This window comes from Cydia amplana, chromosome 2, assembly GCF_948474715.1.
Source record: "Cydia amplana chromosome 2, ilCydAmpl1.1, whole genome shotgun sequence".
NCBI lineage: Eukaryota > Metazoa > Arthropoda > Insecta > Lepidoptera > Tortricidae > Cydia > Cydia amplana.
This window is the reverse complement of record NC_086070.1, coordinates 9515052-9542235: the sequence shown is the minus strand read 5'-3', so window position 1 is coordinate 9542235 and position 27184 is coordinate 9515052. Positions and strand designations below refer to the sequence as shown.

At 36.4% G+C, this 27184-nt stretch overlaps 2 protein-coding genes across 3 annotated transcripts; both read left to right on the top strand.

Moving 5' to 3' along the window:
- The first annotated feature begins 265 nt into the window (after positions 1-265).
- On the top strand, positions 266-7606 carry LOC134662128 (odorant receptor 94b-like). 2 transcript variants are annotated; one of them, XM_063518397.1, is made up of 9 exons: positions 266-696; positions 1217-1346; positions 2878-3082; positions 3468-3590; positions 3675-3797; positions 4969-5068; positions 5600-5704; positions 6374-6529; positions 7506-7606. In XM_063518397.1, the coding sequence occupies exons 1-9, from the start codon at positions 502-504 to the stop codon at positions 7560-7562; spliced, it is 1194 nt and encodes a 397-aa protein (XP_063374467.1). In that variant the 5' UTR covers positions 266-501; the 3' UTR covers positions 7563-7606. The 2 variants fall into 2 exon arrangements, with proteins under 2 accessions (XP_063374467.1, XP_063374468.1); XM_063518398.1 differs by lacking the exon at positions 3675-3797.
- Positions 7607-18090: 10484 nt separating this feature from the next.
- On the top strand, positions 18091-23936 carry LOC134657402 (trans-Golgi network integral membrane protein 1-like). The gene is made up of 4 exons (XM_063512952.1): positions 18091-19177; positions 20229-20366; positions 22281-22408; positions 23741-23936. Exons 1-4 carry the CDS (start codon positions 18160-18162, stop codon positions 23876-23878), a joined length of 1422 nt encoding a protein of 473 aa, XP_063369022.1. The 5' UTR covers positions 18091-18159; the 3' UTR covers positions 23879-23936.
- The last annotated feature ends 3248 nt before the right edge of the window (positions 23937-27184 follow it).

The following is a 27184-nucleotide window of genomic DNA, read 5'->3' as shown; positions in this document are numbered from 1 at the left end:
GTTTTTATTTTAAGTGTTTTTATTCAGTAACTTTAAAATCATAGTCTCTGGGGACAATTAACTTTGTGACAGAATATATGATTAGACTATATATGTACTTATTAATTTCTCCATTTCCTTTTATTATTGTCATCATTGTCATCAAAAACCAAGCATAAATTTCTTTATACATACATATCGTTTTCGGTAACAGACAGGAATAATAACAGCTTTTAGCATTTGGAATTTGAACTATATACATTACAAGAAACATGTACCTATACTTATTATTTTAACAGCCACTAGGTCACATCCAGATAATAGCCTATAAAATATTTTATTACACGTTATTACCCCAATACGTCGTTATCTAATTCCGTGTTGACGTGTCGAGACTACATAATGAAAGTGCTTCTAGTTAACCTACACCAGCAATCCGTAACTTGGGTTTCCAACCATATGCACGTTTAGCATTTTAGTGGCCATTTAGAACAGTAAAACCTATTGGTTGTGGTCTTAGAAATGGCCGAATACGAAGGCGAATTACTATCATATTTGAGTTTAGTTCCACATTTGAAAGTACTAAGAAGTTGTGGAATTTTCCCTTTGGATTCCAGTTCCTCGAACTTAAAAAAAATATTCCACGGCTTCTACATATGCATCAGTTTTTCGCTTATAATGCTGTATACGCTGCTGCAGATAATTCACGTCTTTCAAGTAAGTCAGGGTGAAATCAAAGCCCTGTCCTATGTGTCGGCTACAATGGTCAGGAGACTGGCGGCTGGTGGTTCAATAAACGTTTTTTTATCGACGAGCCACTTCCTTATTCTGTTGCATTTATTATTATGATAAAATGGGTTATATATTGTAACTTATCTCAACTACAAAGGGATGCTCAACCATTTTGAAATTGTAATGTGTATGAATGATGAAACCCAAATAAAAACACTTATTTTCTGATTTTTATTTAATTTACTGTTCTTACACTACTTGAACATGTAATTAAAAAAAAATTGCGTATCTTCTGAAGAGTTTTAATTTTTCCCATACAAACGTGAACCACCCTAGTCCAGCCTGCTGGTCTTGCGCGTCTCGTGGTAACCGTACAATGCAACCGCATCAGCACCTTGAACGCCAGACTTGCAATGTCGTCCACCCAGACCAAATGCACAAGAAATTGGAACAAATTAACCCCTTGTAATTAATCTGCATGACAAACTTCTTTTTTTTTTCTTAGGTGCGTACTGATATCGAAAAAGTAATGGATGCAATGTTTTTACTACTAACATTTCTCGATTGCATCTTTAAACAAGTTATGTTTATGAAGAAACCTCACAAGATACTGGAAATGCTTAATATTATGAAAGGTAAGGCTAATTTTTCAACTGACTTCGGCAAAGTTGATAAAGTCGGGTGCGTTTACTTATTTATTTAAACTTTATTGCTAAATAAAAATAAGCACAAATGGCGGCCTTAAGGCATTCTCTACCAGTAAACTATATTGTATTTTTTTCAATTTGGAATAAGAAACAAAAAAAAACCATTTGGAATTGCTTCGCCTGGTACGCCTTGTATAAGCTAATTCATAATACATACCATAGTAATCAAAATCATAAACTAAAAAGTTACCTTCATTTCAATCCAAAATAGTTGCAGACTTATCGAACGATATGGCAGTTGTGGCCTGCTCTAGTTTATCTGTGAATTGAAAAAAAAAACGGTTGCATGACATGCGTGATTGAGTGAAAATAGTTTAGATTTACCGATTTACCGCCAAATTGACGTTGTTTATCTTGTAATTAGGATGTTTAAAATTTATTTGTTTTTTTTTTGTTTATAAGCTAACAATAGCAATATATTTCGTGTAAAATGAGCGATTAAGATATTTCGGAGACGCCTCATATTCGTGAGCACTGAACTATATTTTCTGTGTTCGTGACATCGGCCATATTATTACGGCATATATTATACTAGAGATCGAAACGATATGGAATAGATATGTCAGTGTCATACAAGTGTCAAAAGTGACGTTTCTTCAAACCTTCAAGAAAAGACCGTACTCTCATCTTAAAGGCCGGCAACGCGCTTGCAACCCTTCTGGCCCCTATTTCACCACGGCGACAGGTGCGACAATTCGACAAATGTCACTGTTGCTGACGCCACAGGCATCCATGGGCTACGGTTAACGCTTACCATCGGGCGAGCCGTATTCCTGTTTGCCACCATCATTGTATTATTTAAAATACTTTATTATATCGGCAAAAAACAGGTATTTCTCTTTCGAAGTTTATGATGATGATGATGACAATTGTCACACGATTTAATAGAACGTTCGGTAATTCTTGACACGAAAAGAGTTCTGTGTCGGAATTCCGTGACAATTGTCGTGTTTCTTGTGACAATTGTCATTAGCTTCGCAAAAAAAGTACTTATTTATTGGCGATATAATGGAGTTTTTTTAAATTAATATGTTGGTGGCAAACAAGCACACCGCCCGTCCGATAGTAAGCGGTTACCGTAGTCTATGGAGGCCTGTGACGTCAGTAACAGTGATGTCGACGATAAAATTGTCGCACCTGTCACCGTGGTGAAATAGGGGCCTGGTGTTGCATCCCATGGTGTCCATGGGCGACGGTAATCGCTTACCATCAGGTGATCCGTCTGCTCGTTTGCCTCCTATATCATAAAAAAAACGCGTCACTTTTGACACTTGTTTGACACTGACATATCCAATCCATATCGTTTCAATTTCTAGTATTTGACGTATCTTAAAGTTCGAATATGGCCGTCAGTTCGTTCGTTTCATATATTGCTTGTTTAAAATTGTTATAATGTTTAACTGTTAGAATTATCCACTTTCCTACTGTACGTATATGTATCTTGTATATTCTCAATTAGGGCCGAGTTTCAACCAAGGCCTAGATGAGCATCGGCCACTTCTCGTGAGGACAATTAACCATGCTCAATTTCTGCTGCGACTGTTTAACACACTTTGCATAGTGACTTGTTTTCTCTGGATCACGTTGCCCGTTTATTTGCATTTAAAAAATGAAACAGTTGAATTCACCATATGGGTGCCTTTTGACACCAATGAAAAATCAAAGTAAGCACCACCACTTATTTAAAAAAAATGCTTAACATTGCCTACCATGCGCAACTGTTCAAGGCTTACAACAGTGATTAACGCTATGATTTTTTTATATATTATCAATTACATATAGCCCGCTGGTTGGTAAAAAAAAAACACTGCTTTTCAAGCTAGGCAAACGTGCGCATGATAACGGCATTACCGCTATTGGGAATTGAAAAGTGAATCTCCACTTCACTTATGGTAATTTTAGTAACATTTTCGCTTAATTTCGCTTGTTTAAAAATTTTATACTACAGGAAAAAATTAAAAATTCACCTATTTTATTTCCGCAAATTTGTAGTAGGTAGCTTGTGGACGTTTTTGCTTCATAAGAAATTGCTTTGTTTATTTTGTCCAGGTTTTATATTGTCATCTGTTATGTATGGATGCAAACTACGTGGCTAGGTCTAAACAATTCAACGATGGATATTTTTATTGTTTACCTGTTTGCGCAAATCAAGACTCAAATTTGCATTTTGAGGTAACGGCGTAGCAAAATTGCATGTGTTTTAAGTAAATGATGGACACTAAAGCACAAAATAAGCCAATATTTTTTACGTTGCAGGTTAAATTTAGAAAACCTTGTTACTAGATGTCAAGAAGAAACAAAAACTACATCTCATTCTTTTACGGAACATCTTGAATGGCGATTTAGAGGAATTATTTACCACTATAATCAAATCATTAAGTAAGAATATGAAGCCATTCAAATTTTAGTAACGAATAATTCTTACTGCTTTTCCTTGCAAGACATTTTGTTGACATCAATCAATTTGTGCTTCCACTGCGGTCGGTATATTAATAAGTTTATATTCCTACACAAACAATCAAATGAATTTCTTGCTATAAAATCTTTTGAAGAATAAGCTATGGTATTAATACCTAATATGTACCTACTAATCATAGTTCATACAAATGTACCTAGGTATCAAAAATTATAATTATGCATTAAAAAAAGTCTAGTTAGAATTTAATACGTTATTGACCCAAATTTTGCAACAGTTTGCTAGAATCCCGGAACGTGTTACTCGCAACATTAAAACTGGTTAAACCTGAATGCGACCTATTTTCTAAAAATACAGTGAATACTTTTACACACGTTGGTATGGACAGACGGGATGTAATTGATTGATGAAATTATAGTACCTATATACATTTTGCAACGAGGGGGGTAAGTAAAATTTTGCACGAGGTCTATAAATTCTAAAGACTCGAGTTTGCAATTTTTCTTTTGACCTCCGGAGTTACCGTAAAATGGGGTGAGTAGGGTTCGCGGGGAGAGTTAGGTTATGTATGGGGAGAGAAGGGATGAAAGGGGGGTGAGATGGGATTTTAAGGCTACTGCTACAAAAATAATATATTCCAATTTAAAATGGAGATATAGAAATACTCATAATAAAAAAAATCGATCCAACAATCTTCCAAAACCACCTTTGTATGAAATCCCATCTCACCCCAATTACGAGGGACTACGGGGTGAGGTGGGATTCCCTGTTTATCGTCAAAGTTATGGAATGGAACTACCCAAAATAAAATAAAAACTAAAATACACACGTCCGGAACACTTATTATACACCATTCAGTTTGCATATGTAAAAATAAAATGTTATAGAGGTTTGAATGTCAGCTTTGCCCCTACTCACCCCATTTTACGGTACACAAAATGTTTTTCGTCACACTTGCAAAGAAAAAACTACATTTTAAGTGAAACGATTCTTAAATACGATGAAATTTCAGATATTCATCCGCCATGTTGTCATTTTCTAACTGATTTTCTTATGCCATTTACGGATTTTTAGCGCGGAGGAGCAGTGTAAGTTGCTTATCCTAAAGAACGCATACATTACTTATACTTTCAGATTTTCGAAGATAAACGAGGAGATATTTAGCAGTCCTATACTTTTCCAATTTTTGGTTAGTGGTTGGATTATTTGCACCACCGCCTACAGAACAATTAACGTAAGTTCATGTGCTTTAGAAAAACACGTTTATTCGGAAATCTCAGAATCGCTAGTGTCATTCTATGGAACTTGCTAACTATGTAATCAAACCGCCATATTGAAATTGTCTCTGAATGATGAATTTACTAGTGACTTTTGTTTACATAGGTTAGCAAGTTCCATAGAATGACACTTTAGACACATTTTTTTTGTTAATTCGCTAGCCCTAGCATGCTTGCATGCTTATTATTTATGTTATCTTTAGTAAAATTACACCCGTGGTTATTACTTATAGTTGTTGATCTGTTAGTTGATCTTATAACCGCAAATTATTTTCGAAGTCCATTATTCGTGACCTTTCAAAGGGGTAAAAATATAAAAAAAACATGTTTATTTTTTAAATCAATAAGATATTTTTAGGAAATAAGGGATTACTTACAAGAAAAAAAACTTACTTACCTAATAATTTCTTTGAATTCGTTTTTTTTGTTTGAAAGTAAAGATACTAATGATGTTTTCAATGCGATCTAAAACGAGAATGTGTTTTCAGATGAATCCTCTTTCTGGAGAATTCGTATCCATGATATTGTACATGATTTGCATTCTTTCGGAAATTTTCTTATTTTGCTTTTACGGTAACGAGGTCGCTCACGAGGTAAGTAATTGTTTGATTATTGTTTTTTTTTTTAAATAAACTAGGTCATGGCAATACGTTCAAGAATGATATGTAACAAGTCTTGCCATAACAACTAAAATACACTAAAAATTATCTGCCATAGTTTCCTTGGACATAATTGTTTTTCGCAACGAACATTATTATACCTACAACACAAGAGTAAGACCAACAAAAGTCTGCAACGATTTTAATAGCACAAGCAGTGCAAGTGTTATTTATACGTCATAATTTCATAGAAGTTTGACGTTTAAAACAACACTTGCACTGCGTGTGCTATCAAAATCGTTGCAGACTTTTTTGGTCTAACTCTACAAGGCTTCTAGTTAGATTTATTTATTTCATAACATTAAATTACAAATAAATTTATTAAACTATTTGATATGAATTTATATTATGATCGCCAAAGAAAATTGATTATATACAATTATACAAATGTCTAAATTTAATGTTATGTAGTCTATTATTATCTATTATAATATAATTATTATCTCTCATATGTATATTTAGATGTTTAAATGTTATGATAGCTATATAGCTCTACCTATTCTAAATTAAAATAGCTATTATATAAAATCATGTATTGCCTTTATTTTGTTAGTACTTAATACCATAAATGATGTGCAACCTTTAACTATATGTATTTATCAGAGCCAAAGATTGATGGAATCTGCGTACTGCATGCAATGGGAGGATATGCCAGTAAAATACCGTCAGTACTTAATAATTTTTATGGAGAGAATTAAGTGTTCTATATTACCAAAAGCTGGCAAGATTGTACCACTCTCGATCAACACTTTTGTTCAGGTACGATAATCCATATAGTATTAGGTACTAGTCCATATTTAACTCATCACCTACAACCGCAATCAGTGAATAAGATTCAACCTCAGTGGTTCCTCAGACACATGTTTATTTAACCTTTTCGACGCCGTGTCAAATACAAAAGCTGTTTCTCAGATGTCACGTCACCGAAGTGTCAAAACTGAAATTGAACTTTATGCATATGCACCTAGGTTTGTGTTGCTCTGTGGTCTATGACCGATTAATATGTCTTTGGCGTTGGACCTGCGGTGCGTATATATATTGGCGTCCAAAAGATTAAATTACAATAACTCAATTTATAAAATTCGCCTTTATGTAAGTAGTTTCTTAATTTGGTCCTTAGAGCATGCGCGATCATTTAGTTTTGATCAATAAATCCTTCGTTACATTAATAAAGAAATGGTGGGTTATACGGTGTACGGACTATATTATTATGCAGCATAATTATAGTTACTATGAAATTTGAGGCGAAATCGTAATATATTTAGAATAAAGTAGTAGGTACCTACTAAATAATAATGACTCCATTCTACCCGAGATTGCGTTCGCGTTCTAGCCCTACATACAGTTAGCAGTAAAATCTCGACCCACTTTCATCATTGAATACGCGTTACATACAGCTTTTCAAATTGAACTGCACCCGTGACCTGAAACAGTTTTTTCGATAAAAAGCGCAACAAGTCCTACCAGGCGTGTCTCACTCCGCGATTTCGTAGTTTTGCTACAGGTAGCTAAAAGTACATCCGTTCGGCCCCAATTTTGGGGAAAGCCATAAGCCGCGCGTGGCGCTGTCGCCACCTAGCGGCCATATCTGTGCTAATCGTAACAGACGCGTTTTGTTAGAGAGTGAGTCTTCTGTACAGTACTATTATTTATTCTGTGGTCCTACATATTTTTAAATTATTTATTATGTTCGTCTTTAGGGTTTAAACCGCAGGAAATCTTTTTTTTTTTACAGATTGTCAAGACTTCGTACACATTCTACACTTTCTTGAGTAATTCAAATGCTAACTAACTGAACGAGTTACGAGTACGTGCAAAGTTAATAAAGCCTACCTACGACGTAAATAAATAAATGTCAAGTAACAATTTTTGTACCTATTTTGATAGTTTGCAACGATCACGTAACTATAAGCTTGATTTAAACCTTTGATAATTTCAGTATTTTAAAACTTTACGCGCAGTTATTAAATATTTCACATGTAGAATAAATACCTAAGGTCACTGCGGGCAAGACCGGCATACTTTATTTTTTTTTAACTTTGGAGTGATCTAGTTGCGTTAATTATTCACCTAGGTTACCGTTTGTAATCGCATACGATGAGGAATTTAATAATTAATAGTTTAGCCATAGTGACAGATCATTTTAATCATACATTAAGCAAAAACATTAGTATTTTTAAAAAGACGGCGAGTAGACGGACTTCCCTTGTAGTTTAAGGGAAGTCCGTCTAGTAATGATATCAGCCAATCTATGGGTGCGTATATGTTCGTAGTCGAATTCCTAAAAAGAATGAATCAAGACAATGAAAAGTGTACTTTCAACTTGTTAATATGTTGTTCAGATTCGAAATAAACGCCATTTTTCTAATATAAAGGCAAGTCCGGCATAAACTACGAAAATGGGGTGGTAAACCTTTTACGGCTAATAATTACACGTAATTATTTTTTGGATTTCCGAAATAAAAGACCAATAGAAATTTTAAAATGTACTTTATTAGTTTCTTTTAATTTACTGAGATGAAAATTTAGGAAACTAACATCATGCGCAATGTCAGGCGGATTTGTCGATACCTTATCAAATCGTTATAATATTAAAGTCGCAAAAACAGTTGGTAATCTCTGATTTAACGAAAGTCCGGACGGACATATGACGGACTTGCCTTGTACAGAATAGACGGACTTTCAAACTTAGTAAAATTTTAATGTGATAAATGGTGGAACGTATAATTACAAAACTAAGCCAATTTCTGATATTTTAAACACAGAATAAAGATACTATAGATATAATAGGTACTTTCTGTTGCACAATCTTTTCAAAAACTATTTTTAACAATTTTTTTTCGAACGGCTGTCGAACTATGACTTCGAGTTCAAAACACGAAATGACTTATTTAGGCGGATTGCTCTGAAATTGGTTGTCACAGCGCTATCTGTTTTAGAGTGAGGGAACTAACGCGCAAAACTGATTAATCGACTAGACTCCAAAGCGGCATACGCCTCTTAATTCAAAAGTTATAACGTGTAGACGGACTTGCCTTGTAGACGGTCTTGCCCGCAGTGACCTTACACATATTTAGCGCTAATAATAGAATACTTTACAGACGCGAGTACCTGCAAATTAGAATTATTTGCATATACTTCGGTAATCGGTATCATATAATTACTTAAGAATTTACATACTTCTCAACGATTCACCTGAAATTATCCATATTTTCATTATCTAGAGTACTTGTAATGTATAGGTACATATTTTTTCTTTCCGTAAAGTATAAATAAAGTACAATTCGTAGAACTGTGCGATTGGTATTATTTTTAGCTTCCGTATCAACGTTCGCAAAATTTCAGCAAAAAGCAGAAAAAAATATGGGATAACTTTGCAGGCGAGGAGGCGAGTTAGTGTGGAGGGAATTTTGTTCCCTCCTAGCTCCGGTAGGTGTATTGCTGTCTGTTTATTTAGTTGTATGGACTGTTATTTAGAGTACGTTGCACAATCGCTTCAGCTTTTCTGTATGCACGAAACATCAATGTGCTCCAGAACATAACGGTTTTTACATAGACATAGAGAGTATATCACACGATAGCTATCATTTGTGGTTTTCCATCAGAGGAGGGTCCTTATGTACATGGAGCATAAGGACCCTTCTCTTATGGAAAGCCACATTTGAGCAATGGGCTTAACTAAACTCTTAAAAAACTTGCATACCTAACTAAATAAAACTAAAACTTGCCCGTATCCAAATTTAATGTAACCCTTCGTTATGTCTCGCTCGCGAAAGCCCTTAGGTTTATATTAACGGTAAACTTGACTCTGTGAAATTACACGCTTATTTGTCAGGGCTTAATATTTGGTTGGCAACATTAAAATTTATAGTTGTAGCCTCAAACTGCTGGAACTCTTTGTGTGCAGAGTTGCGGAGTAAGTTTCTGCGGTTGCCCTTAAGGAGTAGAGTATTGCATTATTGTGTAAGAAAGTTTAAAGAGAAGAACAAGAATTAGAATTCGCTGAATTCGGCGTACTTAAATTATAAGACATTTTTAACTTTAAATATGGTCAGGAGCATTCTCTTAAAATGATTCGGATTCCACGAGGGCACCGTGTATACTATTACATGGTGTTTTTTAAGTCCGTTAATTTCCTTAAATGTACTTACTTAGCCATACCCTGAAGTTAACGGAGTAAAAAAAACACCGTGGATAGTATAAGTATAAAGATGATATTTTCAGAAGGATTACTTCCAGGAATCCCGAAAAATGTATTCAGAAGTGTGGGATCATTGTTAGAATTCGCACGGTGAGGTGTCGGCGTCGGCCATTGTTATCGTTGCGTGAATTATGCAGGTAATGGGCCGCGTTTACAGGCGTACGTGCCCCGACATTCATTACAGTGGCTAATTAAACCAGCCGTCGAGATTCCGACGACGAATCCGCCTTTCAGACCGTGTATTATTCGTTACGCAGCGCAAGCGAGTCGAACGCTTAGGTGGCTCACGCTGTTTACATCAGTCGCTACCTCTCATCAATAAGTGCGTGTGAGGCTTACTTTTAACCTCGCGATCTTCACATACATTGCGGAAAAAATATGTAACATAACAATAAGCGTTCTCTGTACTTCCCAGAAATACAAAATGGAAAGCTCTACTGGTTTAACGATACCTTAACAGAAATTAAACATAAAATAAATTGTCATAAATAAAACTATACAACGTTTGTTTCAGTTTGGCTTGCTATCGGGAAACTGTAAAATGGATTAGAACAATCTAAAACTTTATTCGTAATCTAACTTTCAGTACGAATCTTTCGACAAAAAGCCTTGTGCAAATCTATATCTGAGTAGATAGACTCAGAGTTAAATCCAATAACAATCAAGTTCAGCAAGTTGCAAAAGAGCATGGACACTTAAAAACGAATGAAAACCATTAATGAAGTGCCCATGCAATTTTGCAGCTCTGTGTACATAAAAGCACTGCGGAAGAATGCGTCGCTTCACAGATTCAGTGATAGATTCGAACAAAGTGTTCAACATCCTAAGCTAAATATTTTGACAAATACCTATTAAAGGTTGTTAATATCAAAATTCAGTCTTCAAATATTTATTTTCGTTGTTGATTTATATTTTCAGTGTATAGTATTACTATTTTATAGTCTTGTGGAAATTGTTCTAAATTAGATAGACCAAAAATCGGTACATACTAAATTGTAATCGTAATACTTACGTTGAAAGTTTTACAGTTCGTACTCGTAGTTTGTAGTTTTTTTATAATCTACTTATTTATTACCGGTATGTTACAAATGCATAAGGAGAGCGCAATTATATTATACATACTAGTTGACTTAAGAAAGACTCACGCTTGAGTCACGCTAGGCCGGGCCGGGGCTGGGCCGGAGCTTCCGGCGCTTCGTTTTCTATGGAAAGCACCACGTGATCACCTATCAGCCGTCATAGAAAATGACATGTCGGACGCCTCTGCCCGGGCACGGTCCGGTCTAATCATCCTTTAAGCGTTTCGACTCTCCTGCGTTCGCTTAGCAATTGGAATAACATCTGAGGACAAAACGCCTTCTACATATTTTCTTTCATAAAATTTTAAGTGGTGCCGCGTTGGCATTCATTGTTAACGTGGGGCGACGTTAGGGCTGTTGGAGTATCAAGATTAAAAAATTTGCATAATAAATTAGCACCGACAATGGGACCTAGTGATTTTGTATGCCTATTAACTTTATAGTGGTCGATTTAATATATCAGGAGTTGCACAGATCAACCTAGATCTTAACTATGCAAACCTTATAATCCTGGATATTAGACCTTATAATCATACGTAAGTAATAGATAAACGAGCTGGAATTCGATAATACTTATCAGGCAGAGGTAAGTGCAGTAAAGCATAATGGGCGTTTAAATATTGGACCTTTTAACCTCGCCCCATACCTATACTATAAGTAGAGGGTAGCCCGGCAAAGCTCGCAGCAACACTGCATTGTATTTTTGATGTTGCTTTCCTTTCCCTAGATTACAGCAGGCTCGGAAACTGATATGTTTACACTGCAATTTCCCCAAAACCCGGCCCGTGCGCCCAATAATTAACCGAGCGCTGCCAAAGGGCTCAGATGTTAAGTACATCTGAAACCGAAGCAATGCCTTTCATTCTGCGGTCTTTCATTCTCTCAAATTAATGCGTTCGATTTTATTTTGTTCGCTGGGACGGAAATAAATGGGAATGGAAAATATTTGTTATTACCTACTTGTTATTACTCTGCAATTATTAAATGCATTTACTTTACTAGGTATAAGTATGCTTTTAAAATTGCGTAGACAATTTGGTAGGAAACTTTTCCGCGGAATAATTCATATTGTAGTATCCTTTTCGTAGATAACATTTTTACTTGTATGACGAAATTGTTTGTAAATGTTTGAAAAAGGTATATTATGCAGGCCGGTATACTTTTAACTACCCATAGATCTCTGCTAGTAAGTAGTATTATCTGTCTCTCTGGAGTAAAAAAGTTGCGTATATTGTAGGCGAAATATGCTTAGTTTACGAGATATTCCTACTTTTCTAAAATTATGGAGTTAAAATCTCCACTCCAAACTCATCCTAATCGATTCTTAGGTAATTAACAACACCACTCGCTGTCAATAGTCAACAGACTGAAACCATCGACATGAAAAGTAGAAGAAGTACTCGCAGTAGTCAATTGTTCCGTAGTGCGAGTAGCGAAAAGTAATATTTTGGTTCCAGTGCGCTTAGCACCGAAACGAAACGACAGTTAAGTATCTCGCGCGCGAGATACCTACACTGCCCGTCTTTTTCTAACCGTATTAATTAGAGGGACACATAATCTATCTCGCGGGAGAGATACATACTATCTCTGCGCTCTTATGCTAAGTCTAGGTACAGGAAAATAAAGATGTTTCGTTTTTTATTTCATTTCATTCTTATGTTTATTTAATACCTGTATATTTTCTCGATCTAAAAACTATGACAGAGGACAATAAACACATTGCGGATTGAATAATATTTTGTAATATGCTCCATAAATTTGTACCTACACAAACTTCAACAAAACATGAACCAACGAGTAACAATGCAGAATTCCGAGAGCTATTTGCAACAATAAATTGGTTGTAAACGTCTTGTTACACTATCGCGTGCAGCGGTACTAGCGCCGGCGTATAATGCACTTCATCTACAGTTCAAATTTGAAATTCCTCGCAGCTACAGTTGGCGGATTAGGAATGCCCGGAAGGCGCGGCATGCCAGATGACATCCACTCGAACACTGTTCTTTCTTTATTGCCTCTTCTGCTGCTTACGTGAGTCTATTTGGCGTTAGAACACCTCAGAATATTTTCAGCTAATAATATACCTACATTGTCACTAAAAAAAATATGTATGGAATAATATGTAGGACAAAGTTGAGATAAACTCAGGTATTAGGTGTTTTGGCGTAAGCTGTAAACTTAAAAAACCTATTGACTTATGCTTTTCAATATTGGTGCCTACTAAGTTTGATACATATAATTAGATACACAGGAACGCAAAAACTCCCACAGTTTAAGTCTAATGAATGCCAATGCGTTGAAACAAAAGTTGAAAATTACTTAATTTGGAGCTTTCAACGGAAAGATTCCCATTTAGCCACGAGTTTATTGAAATTAGGCACTTTATTAATGACAATAAGGAAATAAAGCTCGTGGGTACTTTTTCTTGAAAAAGCTTTTAATCGTTTTATTAATGCGGCGAAATATATCCACAGTATAAGAGTAGAAAACATGTGGATGACATTACAATGAACTGCATTGCAAAAAATTATAGGTACAGGTACAAGAACTATCAATATTTTTATTTTATTTCATAAGGGATTAATTTTAGTAAGTGACGTAAGTGTGGTACTTATATTTAGCTTGCCCAACTGTAAACATATCGTACAGGCGAGTCACGTCAAAGTCGTATCATAACAATTAGAACTATCAAATCTTTAAGTATAATTGTCAAATCATATAGTCCTTACCTCCTGAAGGAAAATTATAACTTACACTTTGATGTTAAAATGGTGTCATTTTGTTATCCTTTGCCCGTGCGTCTCGCTCGCGCCAATAGGTACCTACATGTACGAACAAGTACGAGCGATATTCACGATTACTAATAAAATGACATCAATTTGATATCAAAATGCACGTTCGAATTGGCCTTCTGTATGCATAAAGCGCTCAGCTGTGCTACGCCGTAGCGCGCTTAGCGCGTCGCATCTGTAGCATGTTGCCGTTACATGTAGAGTCCAGACAAGCTGGACAAATCCACCGATTTGATCAGGAAAATATTTGGCGCCAATCTCCAGTTTGATCACCCATTCCAGATTTATGGCGATATTTGAGCCCTCTAATTTTAAAAAATGCTTCAAAACGAAAATACTAGCGTCACAAATTGGTATTCTTGCGTCCGCACCCCGTTTTATCGGTAATATCGGTCATAATCGGCGGTCGAATTCGGCGAGCCAAATTGGCGTGTTTACGTGCGCACGTCCTGATTTGATCGGACAATTTCATCTGATTGGCGAAAAATTGTCTCGTCTGGACACAGCTTACTGATGTAACGCGCTGCTGAATGGCCCAATTCGAACTTTAAATATTTCGTCATGATATACGTTAAATATTACATCTATACTAAAGGTATATTGCCCTGATAAGCCGAAAAGCGCTATTTCAAAAGAAAATTCATTGCTAACTTATACTTTCGTTTCTATAGCTGAGAATTCCATTTTCAAAATCATTTGTTTTTGAGATAGCGCTACTTGGCTTAGGAGGGCAGTAATATACATTCTGTTTATATTGTTATATAAAAAAATCCCTTAATCTAGAGGTCAATTAACATTATCCTGATTTAATCTCAGAAATAAAAAAATCTCGCATAGGGTTAGTATAGTAATAATAATAAAATATGCCAATAAATATGAACATTTGCGTCCATGAAAGTTTACTTTTTGTCACGCCATGCTCTTTTATCGTTTTTAGTTCCAGGGTACCTATTACTTTAAATATGCTTCAATCGCGTCATCTATCGACGAGAAATGCTAGCATAGAAAGAGGGAATGAACGCAGGCAATGGAAATGAGGCGTACAGGTTCTGAACGCGCTAGACTGGCTACGTAAGCATTCGTTTTTTCGTTAGATGTCGCTTAAACAAGCTCGTTGCCGTACATTTTTCTGTTCTAAGGATAAAGTGGGATAATGTAATGAACGTAACGAACGAATGTAACGAACAGCCGTGTAGGTACCTCCCTACCTCAACCGCCGAATAGACGCGCCCGTAAGGGCCGTAACCCGTAATACAATCGCATGAAACTCGAGAAGTTATGGCAAGCCTATTTATATTGGTGATAGGTAAGTACCTAGTTTTCCTTTTAAGTTCACTTACCTACGTTATTATTACCTATATAAAACCATAAACACCAACGCCGCCGGCGTTGTCCCCTTTTGTTAACATAATAAGGCGACGAGTTCATGACAGCGCCTGATGACAGACAGGCCCATTGACGACTGACGAGAGCGGGCCGCCGCTGCCTCCACGACCACCACGACGCGCGACAAGGAAGGCCACCGCTGCCAGCACGCTTGGGGCCTGCGGGCTGCGGGACATCCTGCCTGCCCACGGCTCCCTCTAGCTGGTATAGTGTGTCGCAATAATTCTAATCAGCCTACAGATGGGTTAATTCGAATCAAGACTATTGGCAATTCGAATCAACTCGACCACTAGCTAACTCGGCGAAAGAATCGCCAATTCGCCAACTCGCCGAGCCGAGTCAACGCTATCACACTGCTACTAAGGCCATTCAAAAATAAACCTTAATACCGTAGCCCGAAGGCTCTTTTTACAACAACTGCCGCTCGATTCGCCGTCTCAACTCGAGTTGGTACTATGACCATTCAAAAATAAACCTTAATTCCGTGACCCGAAGGTTCTTTTTACAACAACTGCCGCTTGATTCGCCATCCCAAGTATCCCAACTCGAATCACTGCTAGTATGGCCATTCAAAAATAAACCTTAATTCCGTGCCCTGAAGGTTCTTTTTACAACAACTGCCGCGTAACTCGCCGTCTCAACTCGCTCCGCGCCTGAGGGCCTACCGCGAACCACGTTCGACGTGTTGCCTCCCTGTCACACTTACGTACGAATTTACAAGTGCGACAGAGAGGCAACACGTCGAACGTGGTTCGCGGTAGGCCTTCTGTGCTTGTGACCTTGTCGCGAACCACGTGAATCGTCGAGTCGAGTCAACTCGATTTTGAATTCGAATCAGCGGCCGAATCAATTCGAATGATTCGAATTGAAAAAAAGTGGACTCGTCACATCGCTAACTTGGGCCCCACAGACTCTGAAACATGTTTGAAACAATATCGCATGCTCGATTTCCTGTAATAGCCTCAACTCAACACACTACCGCACCGCACCAAGGTTGCGGTCTATTTTAGTATACTTGATCAACCTTGACAGTAGAAAAAGGCGGTAAATTTGAAAAATGTAGGCGCGAAGGGATATCGTCTCATAGAAAATTTTAATTTCGCGCCTTTTTTTACTGACAAGATTTGTTTGACCAACTATATATACTTCATTTAAAGACCATGACACACTATCGCACCGCACCGCGACCTTGGAGCGGTTCTAGAAATAGCTCGTACTAAATTCGCAAATTGCAGGAATCTCTCTACTCCAATAAAGGCGTAATGTAATTAGAGTGAAAGAGAAAGATGCCAAATTACGAACTTCGATTTTCGTGGTTATAGCCCAGGACTATTGTCGTATTGCCAAAAATTATCCATGTTTGATATTTTTGCACTTGAACATTTATTTTTACTTTTTACATAAATGTTTGAAAGATGTTCTTATATTTCGTGGAACGGAAAACGACCCTTGCTCGGTCTCACTCTTACTTATGGGTGCGGCGCACCGTGAACTTGAACGGACTATGTGCGTGAATCGCAGCTTCGCGCCGCGCGCGGCGCGGTGCGATAGTGTGTTATAACTTAATAGTTTGCCATTTGTTGCAAGGTCAGTAGAGCCCTATCATAGAGCCCTATGAGCCCTATGAGCACCATTATGTGGTGTGGTAACATTATTGTACAAATCTGTCAACTGCATGAAGAATATATTCAGTGTTGCCAGATCTACTGATTAAGCAGTAAATCTATCTGATTTTAAAAATATCTACTGATCTACTGCTTTTTGCTGGTGAGCTACTGATTTTTCGAAAACGAGGGGTAAATTTTATAAAACCATCATAAGACCTGTCGTCATGTATGGATCAGTGTTGGGCCCTAAAGGTGACGGATGAGAAGAGATTGCATGTAGCGGAAATGAGAATGTTAAGATGGATGTGTGGTGTGACAAGAATGGATAGGATAAGGAATGAGTATACGAGTATAAGAGGAAGCCTGAAAGTTGCACCCATAGTAGAAAAAGTAAGAGCGAATCGCATAGCGTGGTATGGGCATGTGATGACCTGATGACGAATGAATGTGGAGAGAATTAACGGGAGAGGAAAACTGAGGAAAAGATGGATGGACTGAGTCATGTGACGAGAAAGGTATTACGAATGAATGTGGAGGGAATTAACGGGAGAGGAAAACCGAGGAAAAGGTGGATGGACTGTGTGAGAGATGATATGAAACGAACGCAAGTAAATGATGAGATGACGAGCGAGAGAGAGGTATGGAAGAAAAAAACATGCTGCGCCGACCCCAAATGAATGGGATAAGGGCAAGCGAATGATGAGTAGAAAAAAAACTTGTGCTCATTTATTAATTATAATAACAGAAGTAAGAGACAGAATGATACTCTTCATTTTACTGTTACTGACAATTTGATTTGCCAGCTATACTCAATTACGCCCAGTTTGTCAGCAGAAAAAGGTAAAAAAAAAATTCTATGGGAGGTTGGTGTCAGGTCAGAGCATATAGATGGTCAAGCAAATCTTGTCAGTAGAAAAAAGCGCGAAATTCATGAGACGATATCCCTTCGCGCCTACATTTTTCAAATTTGCCGCCCTTTTCTACTGACAAGATCTGGTTGACCAAGTATAATTTATTTATTTTAAATTTTACCTATTGCAGACATCACTTTTTAAATCTACTGCTTTTTTCCCCTATCTACTGCTAAAACGATTTTTTTTCTACTGAATATTTCAGATTTCATCTGGCAACACTGAATATATTATACGCTCGAACTCATAGATGAGATGGTAGTATTTCTCTCGAACTCGACAAGCTGTCGTGAGTGTCATGTTATTTTCATTCATCGCTCATCAGTAAGTAATTCGTGTTCGCGAGTTACGAGAGGAATTTAAACAGTATTTTATAGTACTTTGTGAAATTCTGGAGTATTACGTCCGAAAAAATGTTGCGTTACTCCCTTATATTGTTATTAGTAAATGTTTACGGTCGTAGTTTGGGAGGACCTGTACCAAAGCAAACCAGTAACGGTAAAATATTGATAAGTAACCTGCTGAATGACCTTAGCAAACAATGCAAAAACGAGTTCGTACTGAGCCAAATTGAGAGCAAAAACATCACATGCGATTTAGAAATGAACTATCACATTGATGATTTACAATGTTTGATGTTTTATGACGCTAACCGTCTCCTGTGTAACCTTACCGCACTGAGTACTGCTAACCTCGCAACAGATTTTAAGGCTAAAATTAACGAAAAACAAACCGTCTCCGCTTTCTGCAGCGAAGCTTTGCATTTCACCATTCCTTCAACATCCTACCAAGGTATGCTTACTATGGTGTTCCAAAGTTCCGATGACTGTAAAAGAGTTTGCACTGATGATGACATAAGAACTGGTGATACACACTTCTTCTGCAAGTATTACAAGTGGTCATTGTTGAATCTCCAAGTACCACAGAGCTTTGTTCAGGGATCTGTACCTACTGATTCTGCTGGTTCAGGACCACCAGGTGATTTACACAAAAATGATGCAACAGCAATTCAGGGAATTCAACAGCCAGGTGGACAAGTTAAAAAGACTTCAGATACTGTAGATACTAATACACAGTTGGTAAAAGCTGGAGACACAAATCAACACACATCGGAAGTGGCCAAACCAGAGTCCTCTTCGGCAATACTGTTGACTGTTTCACAAAATCCAGGAAGTCTTAATTTTCCAAGTAACGAAGACAGTAATAGGAAGACCACTCAAAAACCTGTAGTTAATGAAGATACTGCAGACAAAGCAGGAGACGCAGATCCTGGTGACTCGGTTGTGGAACCAATTGATGCTGGAAATGAAGGTGGCATTGATAATCCTGGAGAGATTAAGGATCCGGATGTTTCAATGCAACAAATTGAGACCCCTAAACATAAGATAGTTTTGGAAAATGAAGATACTGATGATACTGGAATGGACATGGGTAAGGTTTTAAAATTGTTATTCTCTTCTCTTTTACTACTATGTCAAAGGGTCACCAGGATACACTCGTTTTGGGCACGCATCAATAATTATATGTTGGATAGATTTTATAGGCCCTCCACAATCGCATTCCACTGAGTTTTTCCACCCACCTACCCACCTATACATGAAATCGCCAGATCGACTGTGCCCTATCCAAGTGTATAAGTGTGGTTCCGGGGCAAACTGCCGAATCCGACACAGGAGCAGCCGATGCAACGGAGCCACGCCGTTTTATCGACTAAATAGCTAGTGTTTAGTTTTAAGTTTATATAATACATATGTTAGTCTGTAAGGTATTTGTAATATGGGCCTTGTTGCCTGAATTAAATTTCCAAATAAAATAAAATAAATAGAAAATGTATGTGTGTGTGTAAGTGTATAGTGTGTGTAAGTGTATAGAGTTCTTGGTGGTCGCACCTGCTATAGTTTACAAATCTATTTTTTAACTCCTCTTCTGACTTAATAAATTCCATTAAAATCCTTCAACAGGTTCAGATGTAGGTAATCAGTAAAAGTTGTTGAGTTGATGTTTAAATAATTTTAACTTTATCTGAATTACTGGCAAACATGATTTAAATCTTCATTATCCGTAGAACAAATCCTTATACTTATCCCATGATAAATACAATATGATAAATACAAGTAATTTTTCAGTTTTCAGTCTAGTTTGGAAAAAATTATAAATCCAAATTCTACTTTGTGCATTACAAATCAGTTTGATTTGATTTATTATTTTTATTTCTGTAAGATATATTTATATATTTTAAATTTCCATTCCGCGGAGACTTCAATGACAAGTTTTCCCCAATGACTTCCGACTTTGTGATTTTAAAATAGATGGTTACACGTTCAGACCATGGCTAGTACATTTTTACTACTAACTAATTTTAGTTGTTTAGAACTATGATATATCACCATTTACCTTTTCAGTAGGATTTCAAAACGGAGATCTTATATGATTTATTTAAAAAAAACTTAAATAATATAATATGTGAATTGTGACATTGCAGATGATGATGGAAAAGACGCCAGTGATGACGGAGATGACACAATTGTTGGAGATTTGGAAGTGAAACAAGAACAAGAAGCTAGCTCACATAAAAGAATCGAAACCCAGGTGTCCTTGAGTGGAGACGGGGCGCAAAGGGGTAAGCATAAGGGCTCATTTAGAGGGTGCGAGAACTCGCATGCGAGTTTCACTACATTGCGTCATGTGTTCGGTCGGCTGAATTGTTCTAACCTCAATGGTCCGCAATGTAATTAAAATCGCATGCGAGTTCGCGCGCCGTCTAATTCAGCCCTAAATGTTCACCACAGCAGCTCAATCTAGCATAATCTCAAGAACAGCAGGTCAATTTATTATGTTCTCCACTAAAAACTGATATAGTCGTGTTTTCAAATTAATTTATTCTAAAAGACACTGCACCTACTTAATCTTTCTGGTTTGACCCATTGGTTGACTGGTAGAGAATGCCTTAAGGCATTAAGTCCGCCATTTGTACCTTCATGTATTGTGCAATAAAGATTAAAATAAATAAATAATAAATAAAAATCATACATATACTTAATCAATGGAAATATTTTTGAAAACATACTTTACAATAAGGGTGCAGTACAAGTTTTTGCAACAAATAACTAGAGTTACTTGCACCTTGTGCAATGTGCATTTCAGTCCCTGGCTACACACAAAATTAGAAATGAAAATCATTCGCTAGACTTGTTATTCTATTGTTGGAATCATTTTGTTTCACAGCAAAACCCAACCACTCTCTTGATATTCAGTAAACTGCAGAGATAACAGACCCCCTACATAGAAACTTGTTTGCAAGGGGGGAGGGGGTCAGTAATTTCTGCAGCTTACTGTACATATAACTTAAAGTTTTGCTCACTATTTTCCGAGTATGAAAAATGAAAATTATTTTATTTGGGTGCAATTTACATTTCAATAGTAATAAGGTTGGAATCTTATTTTAAGTATAAAATATACTTGTGGCAGAGTATGTTTGCTTGTTTGAGCTTACTAGTTGAAAAACTGTTGTGACTGACCCAATAATATCTTATCCATATCATCATCATCTTCCTCACGTTATCCAAGCTTTTTGCCACAGCTCATAGGAGCCTGGGGTCCGCTTGGCAACTAATCCCGAGAATTGGCGTAGGCACCAGTTTTTATGAAAGCGACTGCCATATGACTTTGAAACCCAGAGGGGAAACTAGGTCTTGTTGGGATTAGTCTGGTTTCCTCACAATATTCGTACATAAGTTCCGAAAAACTCATTGGTACGAGCCGGGGTTTGAACCCGCTACCTACGGATTGAAAGTCGCACGCTCTTACGGCTAGGCCACCAGCGCTTCTTTATAATATCTTATCCACCTAAGAATCTTAAATTAAGTCATGACTTACAATAACGTCAAAATTATGATGGTAAAGATATGTAATGTTATTCTTATGCTATCATACATCTATCATATAATATTTGCACTACTTATAACCTTGCTAATGTTTGTACAACTGTGTAATGTTAGGAATATAAACATTCAAAAACGCAGAATTGAGTGCTGTTTTGGTGATCAGTGTGATCACATTTCTTTTGTGAATTTTGATTGAAATTATTGTTAAATTAAACACATCAGCACATCACATTAGTTACAATATTATGGATTTTCAAGTAAATAAATCAAGAATGATACGTGGAAACGCTGCCTGCGTGATGGGCACCCTACCAAAGGCGCAAAAATTTGATAGGTATTTTTAATTTTTTGCTTTAGTTATCTTAATTGTAGTTAATTTTAGTTTTATATTCATTTTATAACACTTATTATACAATAAATGAGTTCTATTTCAGAATTATACTGTAAATAATTTGTGTATAATATTAGTACCTATATTGTGATACAAGTATATTTTAATTAAATGATCCATTGTTTAAAAAATAAGGTAATTACCAAACATTCTTCAAACTTATTCAAAACAACATTTGTCGTGATGTGATGTAGTATTTTTCTTTTTTCTTTACATGTGCTAGTAGCGGATATAATGACACATATTTTTTTCTTTCTAGAGTTTTTCCAAAATCCTGATGGGTTTACAGAAGATGATGACCATTTCTTCCCCTTCTTCTTGACCGCCGTGATAGTCGTTGTAGTGTTGTACGTCTTGTACCACAATAAGAACAAAGTAGGAAAAATGGTAAGTAGTACAATAAAAAAGTTTAGCTTCAAAGTTTTCCAGAAACGTTTATGATTATTGGAAGGTGCTTTGTTCGTCCCACGGAAATTTATTTGAATGAAATCTTTTATTTCAGGCGACTAGTGGCCCATACATAAATACCTTAAAACTAGCATACATATTATACAAATATAACTAAATACTAAAAAACACATTATGATTGTGATGCATTACGCAACCCCGCAGTGTCAGGGAACCGGCCGCGGAACCGCCGAAACTTGACACCCTTCGGCCAAAACTCCTCCTTGGTGAAAGTCGCTAGATGTTCAGTCGTATTTGAGAATGTAATGGCTATGGATTTAACAATATCTCTATACAAATAAAACTTATACTATATTTGCTTCAGATATTGTAACTAATATTTGAACCACTTCCCGTTATCTCATTCAGTTGAAATTTGAAATAGGTACTACCGTAATTCCGATGACAATGCAATAATATGCTAACATGGAGCTGATCTGATAATGCAGTCAGAAGGTAACCAAAGGAACTTCTCGATGGAAAAACACAAACACATCGAGTTTAGGCTCATTAGAAAGGTATCGAAAAGTACCTACATAATATACATGCAAATGAGAAGACAAGTACAGTCAGCTATAAAAGTGTGTCACAATTTTTTTTATGTTAATTTGTTACAAGCTTTTAATTACTTTCACCTGTTCCGTTATCTGTCTGTAATCATAACTTATCTAGTGACCCATGTAAGTCAGGTAACAATGCAATACTGCGGTACCATCGAACTGATCTGATGATGGAGACAGGAGGTGGCCATAGAAACTCTGTCATGAAACAAAGCAACCTAATTGTGTTTGGGGTTATTAGAATTGTCTCGATGAGTATTAGTTGCCTGTAGAAATAAAACTACAAATGGTGACAAAAGTTTGTACCAGAAATAAATTTTTTTCCATGCCATTATGTTAATATTTCCATACATGTGGTTCATTGTCTGTCCTATCTACAATTTTAACCTGTAAGTAATTAGGAACCTAAGTATTTGAAATTTGGACGAAAATCTACACCACCTACTTATTTGCATTGTTATGGTACGCCAGTACTGAGGACTTGACGAGCTCACGCCACTCCTCTCGATATCCAGAGGGCTATAAGAATAATTTAAATGTTTCTAATCGGCGATTAGCTCCTTCCCATCAGGGCGCCGATTATGCAAGGGACTGGCATGTAACAGGTCGGGAAGTAACCTGACCCCAGCTAAGTAATTGGAAGCAGTGAAGTGTTCCTTGATGAAGATCAATTTGAATTGTTTTTCACATAATTATCGTTTGGTTATTCCAGTTCTTCGGTCTAATAGTGGAGGGTCGGCAGCCGGGCCGCCGCCGCAACAGCCGCGGACACGCCTACCGCCGCCTCGACACCCTGGAGCAGGCTATGGGCGCCAACACTCCTGCGCCGCCCAGCAAGATCATCTACTGAACCCACTAGTCTCCTTGTAAGGTGTGAGTAGGTATACATTGACGTACTACCCGTGGTACCACCCGTAAACTTTGGCTCGGAGGGCCTAGCGCCAACATCGAAATGACGAAAACCGTTACCGAATATGTAAAAGATCGATAGAGAAGCAGGTAATTACTTTCGATGTTGGCAGTAGGTCCTTAGAATTCACGCCATAAGTGTGCTACGCACCGCGTTTTGTTTTGTTGTATGAAGCGTACCTTTTCAGAGTAACCTGAGGAAGGTGTTACGTAGCAGGTTGGGGCTCACGTCTGGTTGCTGGACTTAAGTGAATGGGTCATTAAGTAAATCTTAAGTGGCTTTGAGCTACGAGTAGGTATGCACTATCTCTACCGCTAAATATCGAAGCATACCTATTTACTTTTGGATAATGTGATTTTAATAGTACCTATTCGGGAATTCTGAGTTCCAATAAAATATTACGACTCTTACACAAATAGCGTTGGGATGAAATGCTTCAATGTCGTCAATATATCAGTCATTTTGCGCCACGGTGAATCATTTCGAATTATAAGTCATTATTTATTACATATGGCAACTTTGTTGTTATTATTTTTCTTTCGATTTTTTTGTGTTTCACGTTTTATATAATAAATGTAATAATAATCACATGTTAAAATAGAAACTTCTTCAATTGTAGATGTGTATCGGTACATACCTTGTAATAATTCAGAAAGTACAATATATATGTAACGTAGGTATGCCTTTATTATTGAATGCTTTCATTACGTTCAAAACTGTGATGACTTTGGTATTTTTTAGAGATTCGTTATAGAATAATAGTAATGTATATCCTTCACCATGTCAACCTAAAATGTGTCATGATCATGTAAAAAGTATCGTTTCGGATCTCATGTATTACTTAAATATGCAGAATGATTTTTCTGTACAGTTATTGTCATTTCCTAAATTAAATTTTGTCTGTGTTTATTAAAAATATTATCCCATTTGTATGGTAGATACTTATACATGTTTATTCGTCGTGTTTGATGTATGATTAATACGATACTATGTGTTTGCTGTACTGAAAGGGTTTATTTAATATTAAATTACATGTCATTCAAACAAAAAAAGTATTTACTATAAATTATGTTATTGAAATCTAACTATACTAGCATCTCGGACATTCAAGTGTAGGAAAAAAAGAGTTAAAAACAGTATTTGTGACGCATGTGTGAAAGCACAAACAAACAACCAAACTAAAATAATGATATGTGTGAAGTCGAAAAAGACTGTCGCAGCCTTCGCACGTTTTTACTTAATATGTTTTCTATGATAAAATCTATAAGTAAACGTAAGCTATCAAGCACATTGCAGTAGTTTCTTCTTCTATGCTTGCCATAACTCTTATTTTTAACTAGCAGAACGTCTGCAAGCGATACTACATATTTTTATATTAAAGGAAAAATGGAGGAATAAAGTGATTTTTAAAATTTTTCCTAAAGATTTTAAGTTTAACTCTTGTTGATTTTTCTAAATTTGCTGCTGCACAGTTGTGTTTGGCATTTGTTTCCGTTGGACAGAAATCGAAAAAGTATGGTCTTTCACAATTATCACCTCATTTGCACAAACTATTTTATTAACTGTTTTCTTATACATATAATGCACTGAAAATTTAGGTTGTGATAGCAGCAATACCTTTAATATAATTTAGCCTTACAGTGTATTGTGTGCAATTATAGTCCATTATGGTTTGCGAATAGGCGTAAGTTATTAATTATTATTTGTAAACTTATGACGCCCGTAACGAATAATATTCTTTTTCTTCTCAAAAATGGACGGCAAAGTCGACGTTGCCGGTTAAAAAATAGGTCGCGAAGTGCGTAGTTTATGGTCATTCAAAAAATTAAAAAGTTAAAAACATTGCAGTCTCGATTTCGGGACTGCAATGTCGCATACAAATTCCATTATTTAACGAGTTCCAAACTTTTTAAAACTTCAAATGACCATATCAAATAAAGGCATAGGTTCCTTAAACAGCCAAACAGATGATCAGCACTTATTATTATAAAGCCTATAACAGACTATCGCACCGCACCGCGACCTTGGAGCGTCGCACCCATAAGTGAGAGCGAGAAACAGATATCTCTTTCTCGCTCTCACTTATGGGTGCGACGCTCCAAGGTGGCGGTGCGGTGCGATAGTCTGTTACAGGCTTAATGTTGGTACCGCGACTATTTAGGTGTCTCAAATAGGTTGGCGTATTTTCAGCAGAAAAATACACTTCTTTTTTTTTTAAGGCGGCAAGCTAATTTTTTTAATGGTTGTATTTTTTTCTGTGAAAATTAATGGAAAATTAGAACGTTGCTTCTGTAAGTTCTGTAAAATATTTCTGTTTCTTGCACCATTTTTGAGAAAAGCACTATATATGACTCGGCTGGAAGGCTACTTGCTGGCTTCGGATTCAATTAAACGGACTCCCAAGGTCGTCCGTTTAAAACGAATCCTCAGCCTGCAAGTAGCTACTTCCGAACCTCGACAATAATGTACTATTGTTTTAATGTAGCCTAGAATGTTTTATCAATTGTTTTGTTTTTTATTTCAGAATAGTATGAACTTGAGCGTATCATATTGAAGTTTCGCTCCGTATGAAATATATTTTGTACATACTTACCTATTTGCTATATTTTTGATTCAAAACCTTATTTTCGTTTAAACGAATTTATTTTTGTTCTAATGACATGTAAATAGTTTAAGTATTTATTTAAAACAACAAGGCACTTAAAGTCGTTTTAATATGTTTGTAATGTTTGTAATGTTTGTATTTGTTAAAATATCTCATAGATATTCAGTTTATTTTCACCACGTGTTGTAGGTACATTATCTAATTATGTCACATAATTATGTAGGTATATTATTATGCAACACTTATATATACACAATATGATAATATGAAATATGTCAAACAGCAGGGTTTCAATATTCATATTCAAAATATTTTACAGCGAAGAGATTGGTGCCACTTGATTTTGTATGTACCTACCTAATTGTTCTTATGATTAATGGCTTTGGTTTATGTGTGACATTCTTATTAATGGCTGTAGAATTTCTGTTATACAGACCTGTTATTTGTGTATGGCTGTACATTACCTAAGTGTCAACATGTTGGCTGAAAATAAACTTCAAAAATCGAATGTATTTTTTTTCTCATAGACATTCGTATGTCGCGTCTGCCACGACTCTTCTCTTTTCGCACAGACTCTAATTTAAAAGTTGTTGCACAATAGGGTATTTGACTACTAGTCAAATCAGTTTATTTTTTCGAAC

Excerpts from the sequence above, each read along its gene's own strand:
- LOC134657402 (XM_063512952.1), top strand. The coding sequence starts at position 18,160 with ATGTTGCGTTACTCCCTTATATTGTTATTAGTAAATGTTTACGGTCGT. Across the intron at positions 20,367-22,280 it reads TGGAGACGGGGCGCAAAGGG|AGTTTTTCCAAAATCCTGAT; the intron begins GTAAGCATAAGG and ends TTTTCTTTCTAG. Across the intron at positions 22,409-23,740 it reads AGAACAAAGTAGGAAAAATG|TTCTTCGGTCTAATAGTGGA; the intron begins GTAAGTAGTACA and ends TGGTTATTCCAG.
- LOC134662128 (XM_063518397.1), top strand. The coding sequence starts at position 502 with ATGGCCGAATACGAAGGCGAATTACTATCATATTTGAGTTTAGTTCCA. Across the intron at positions 3,083-3,467 it reads GACACCAATGAAAAATCAAA|GTTTTATATTGTCATCTGTT; the intron begins GTAAGCACCACC and ends TATTTTGTCCAG. Across the intron at positions 6,530-7,505 it reads CGATCAACACTTTTGTTCAG|ATTGTCAAGACTTCGTACAC; the intron begins GTACGATAATCC and ends TTTTTTTTACAG.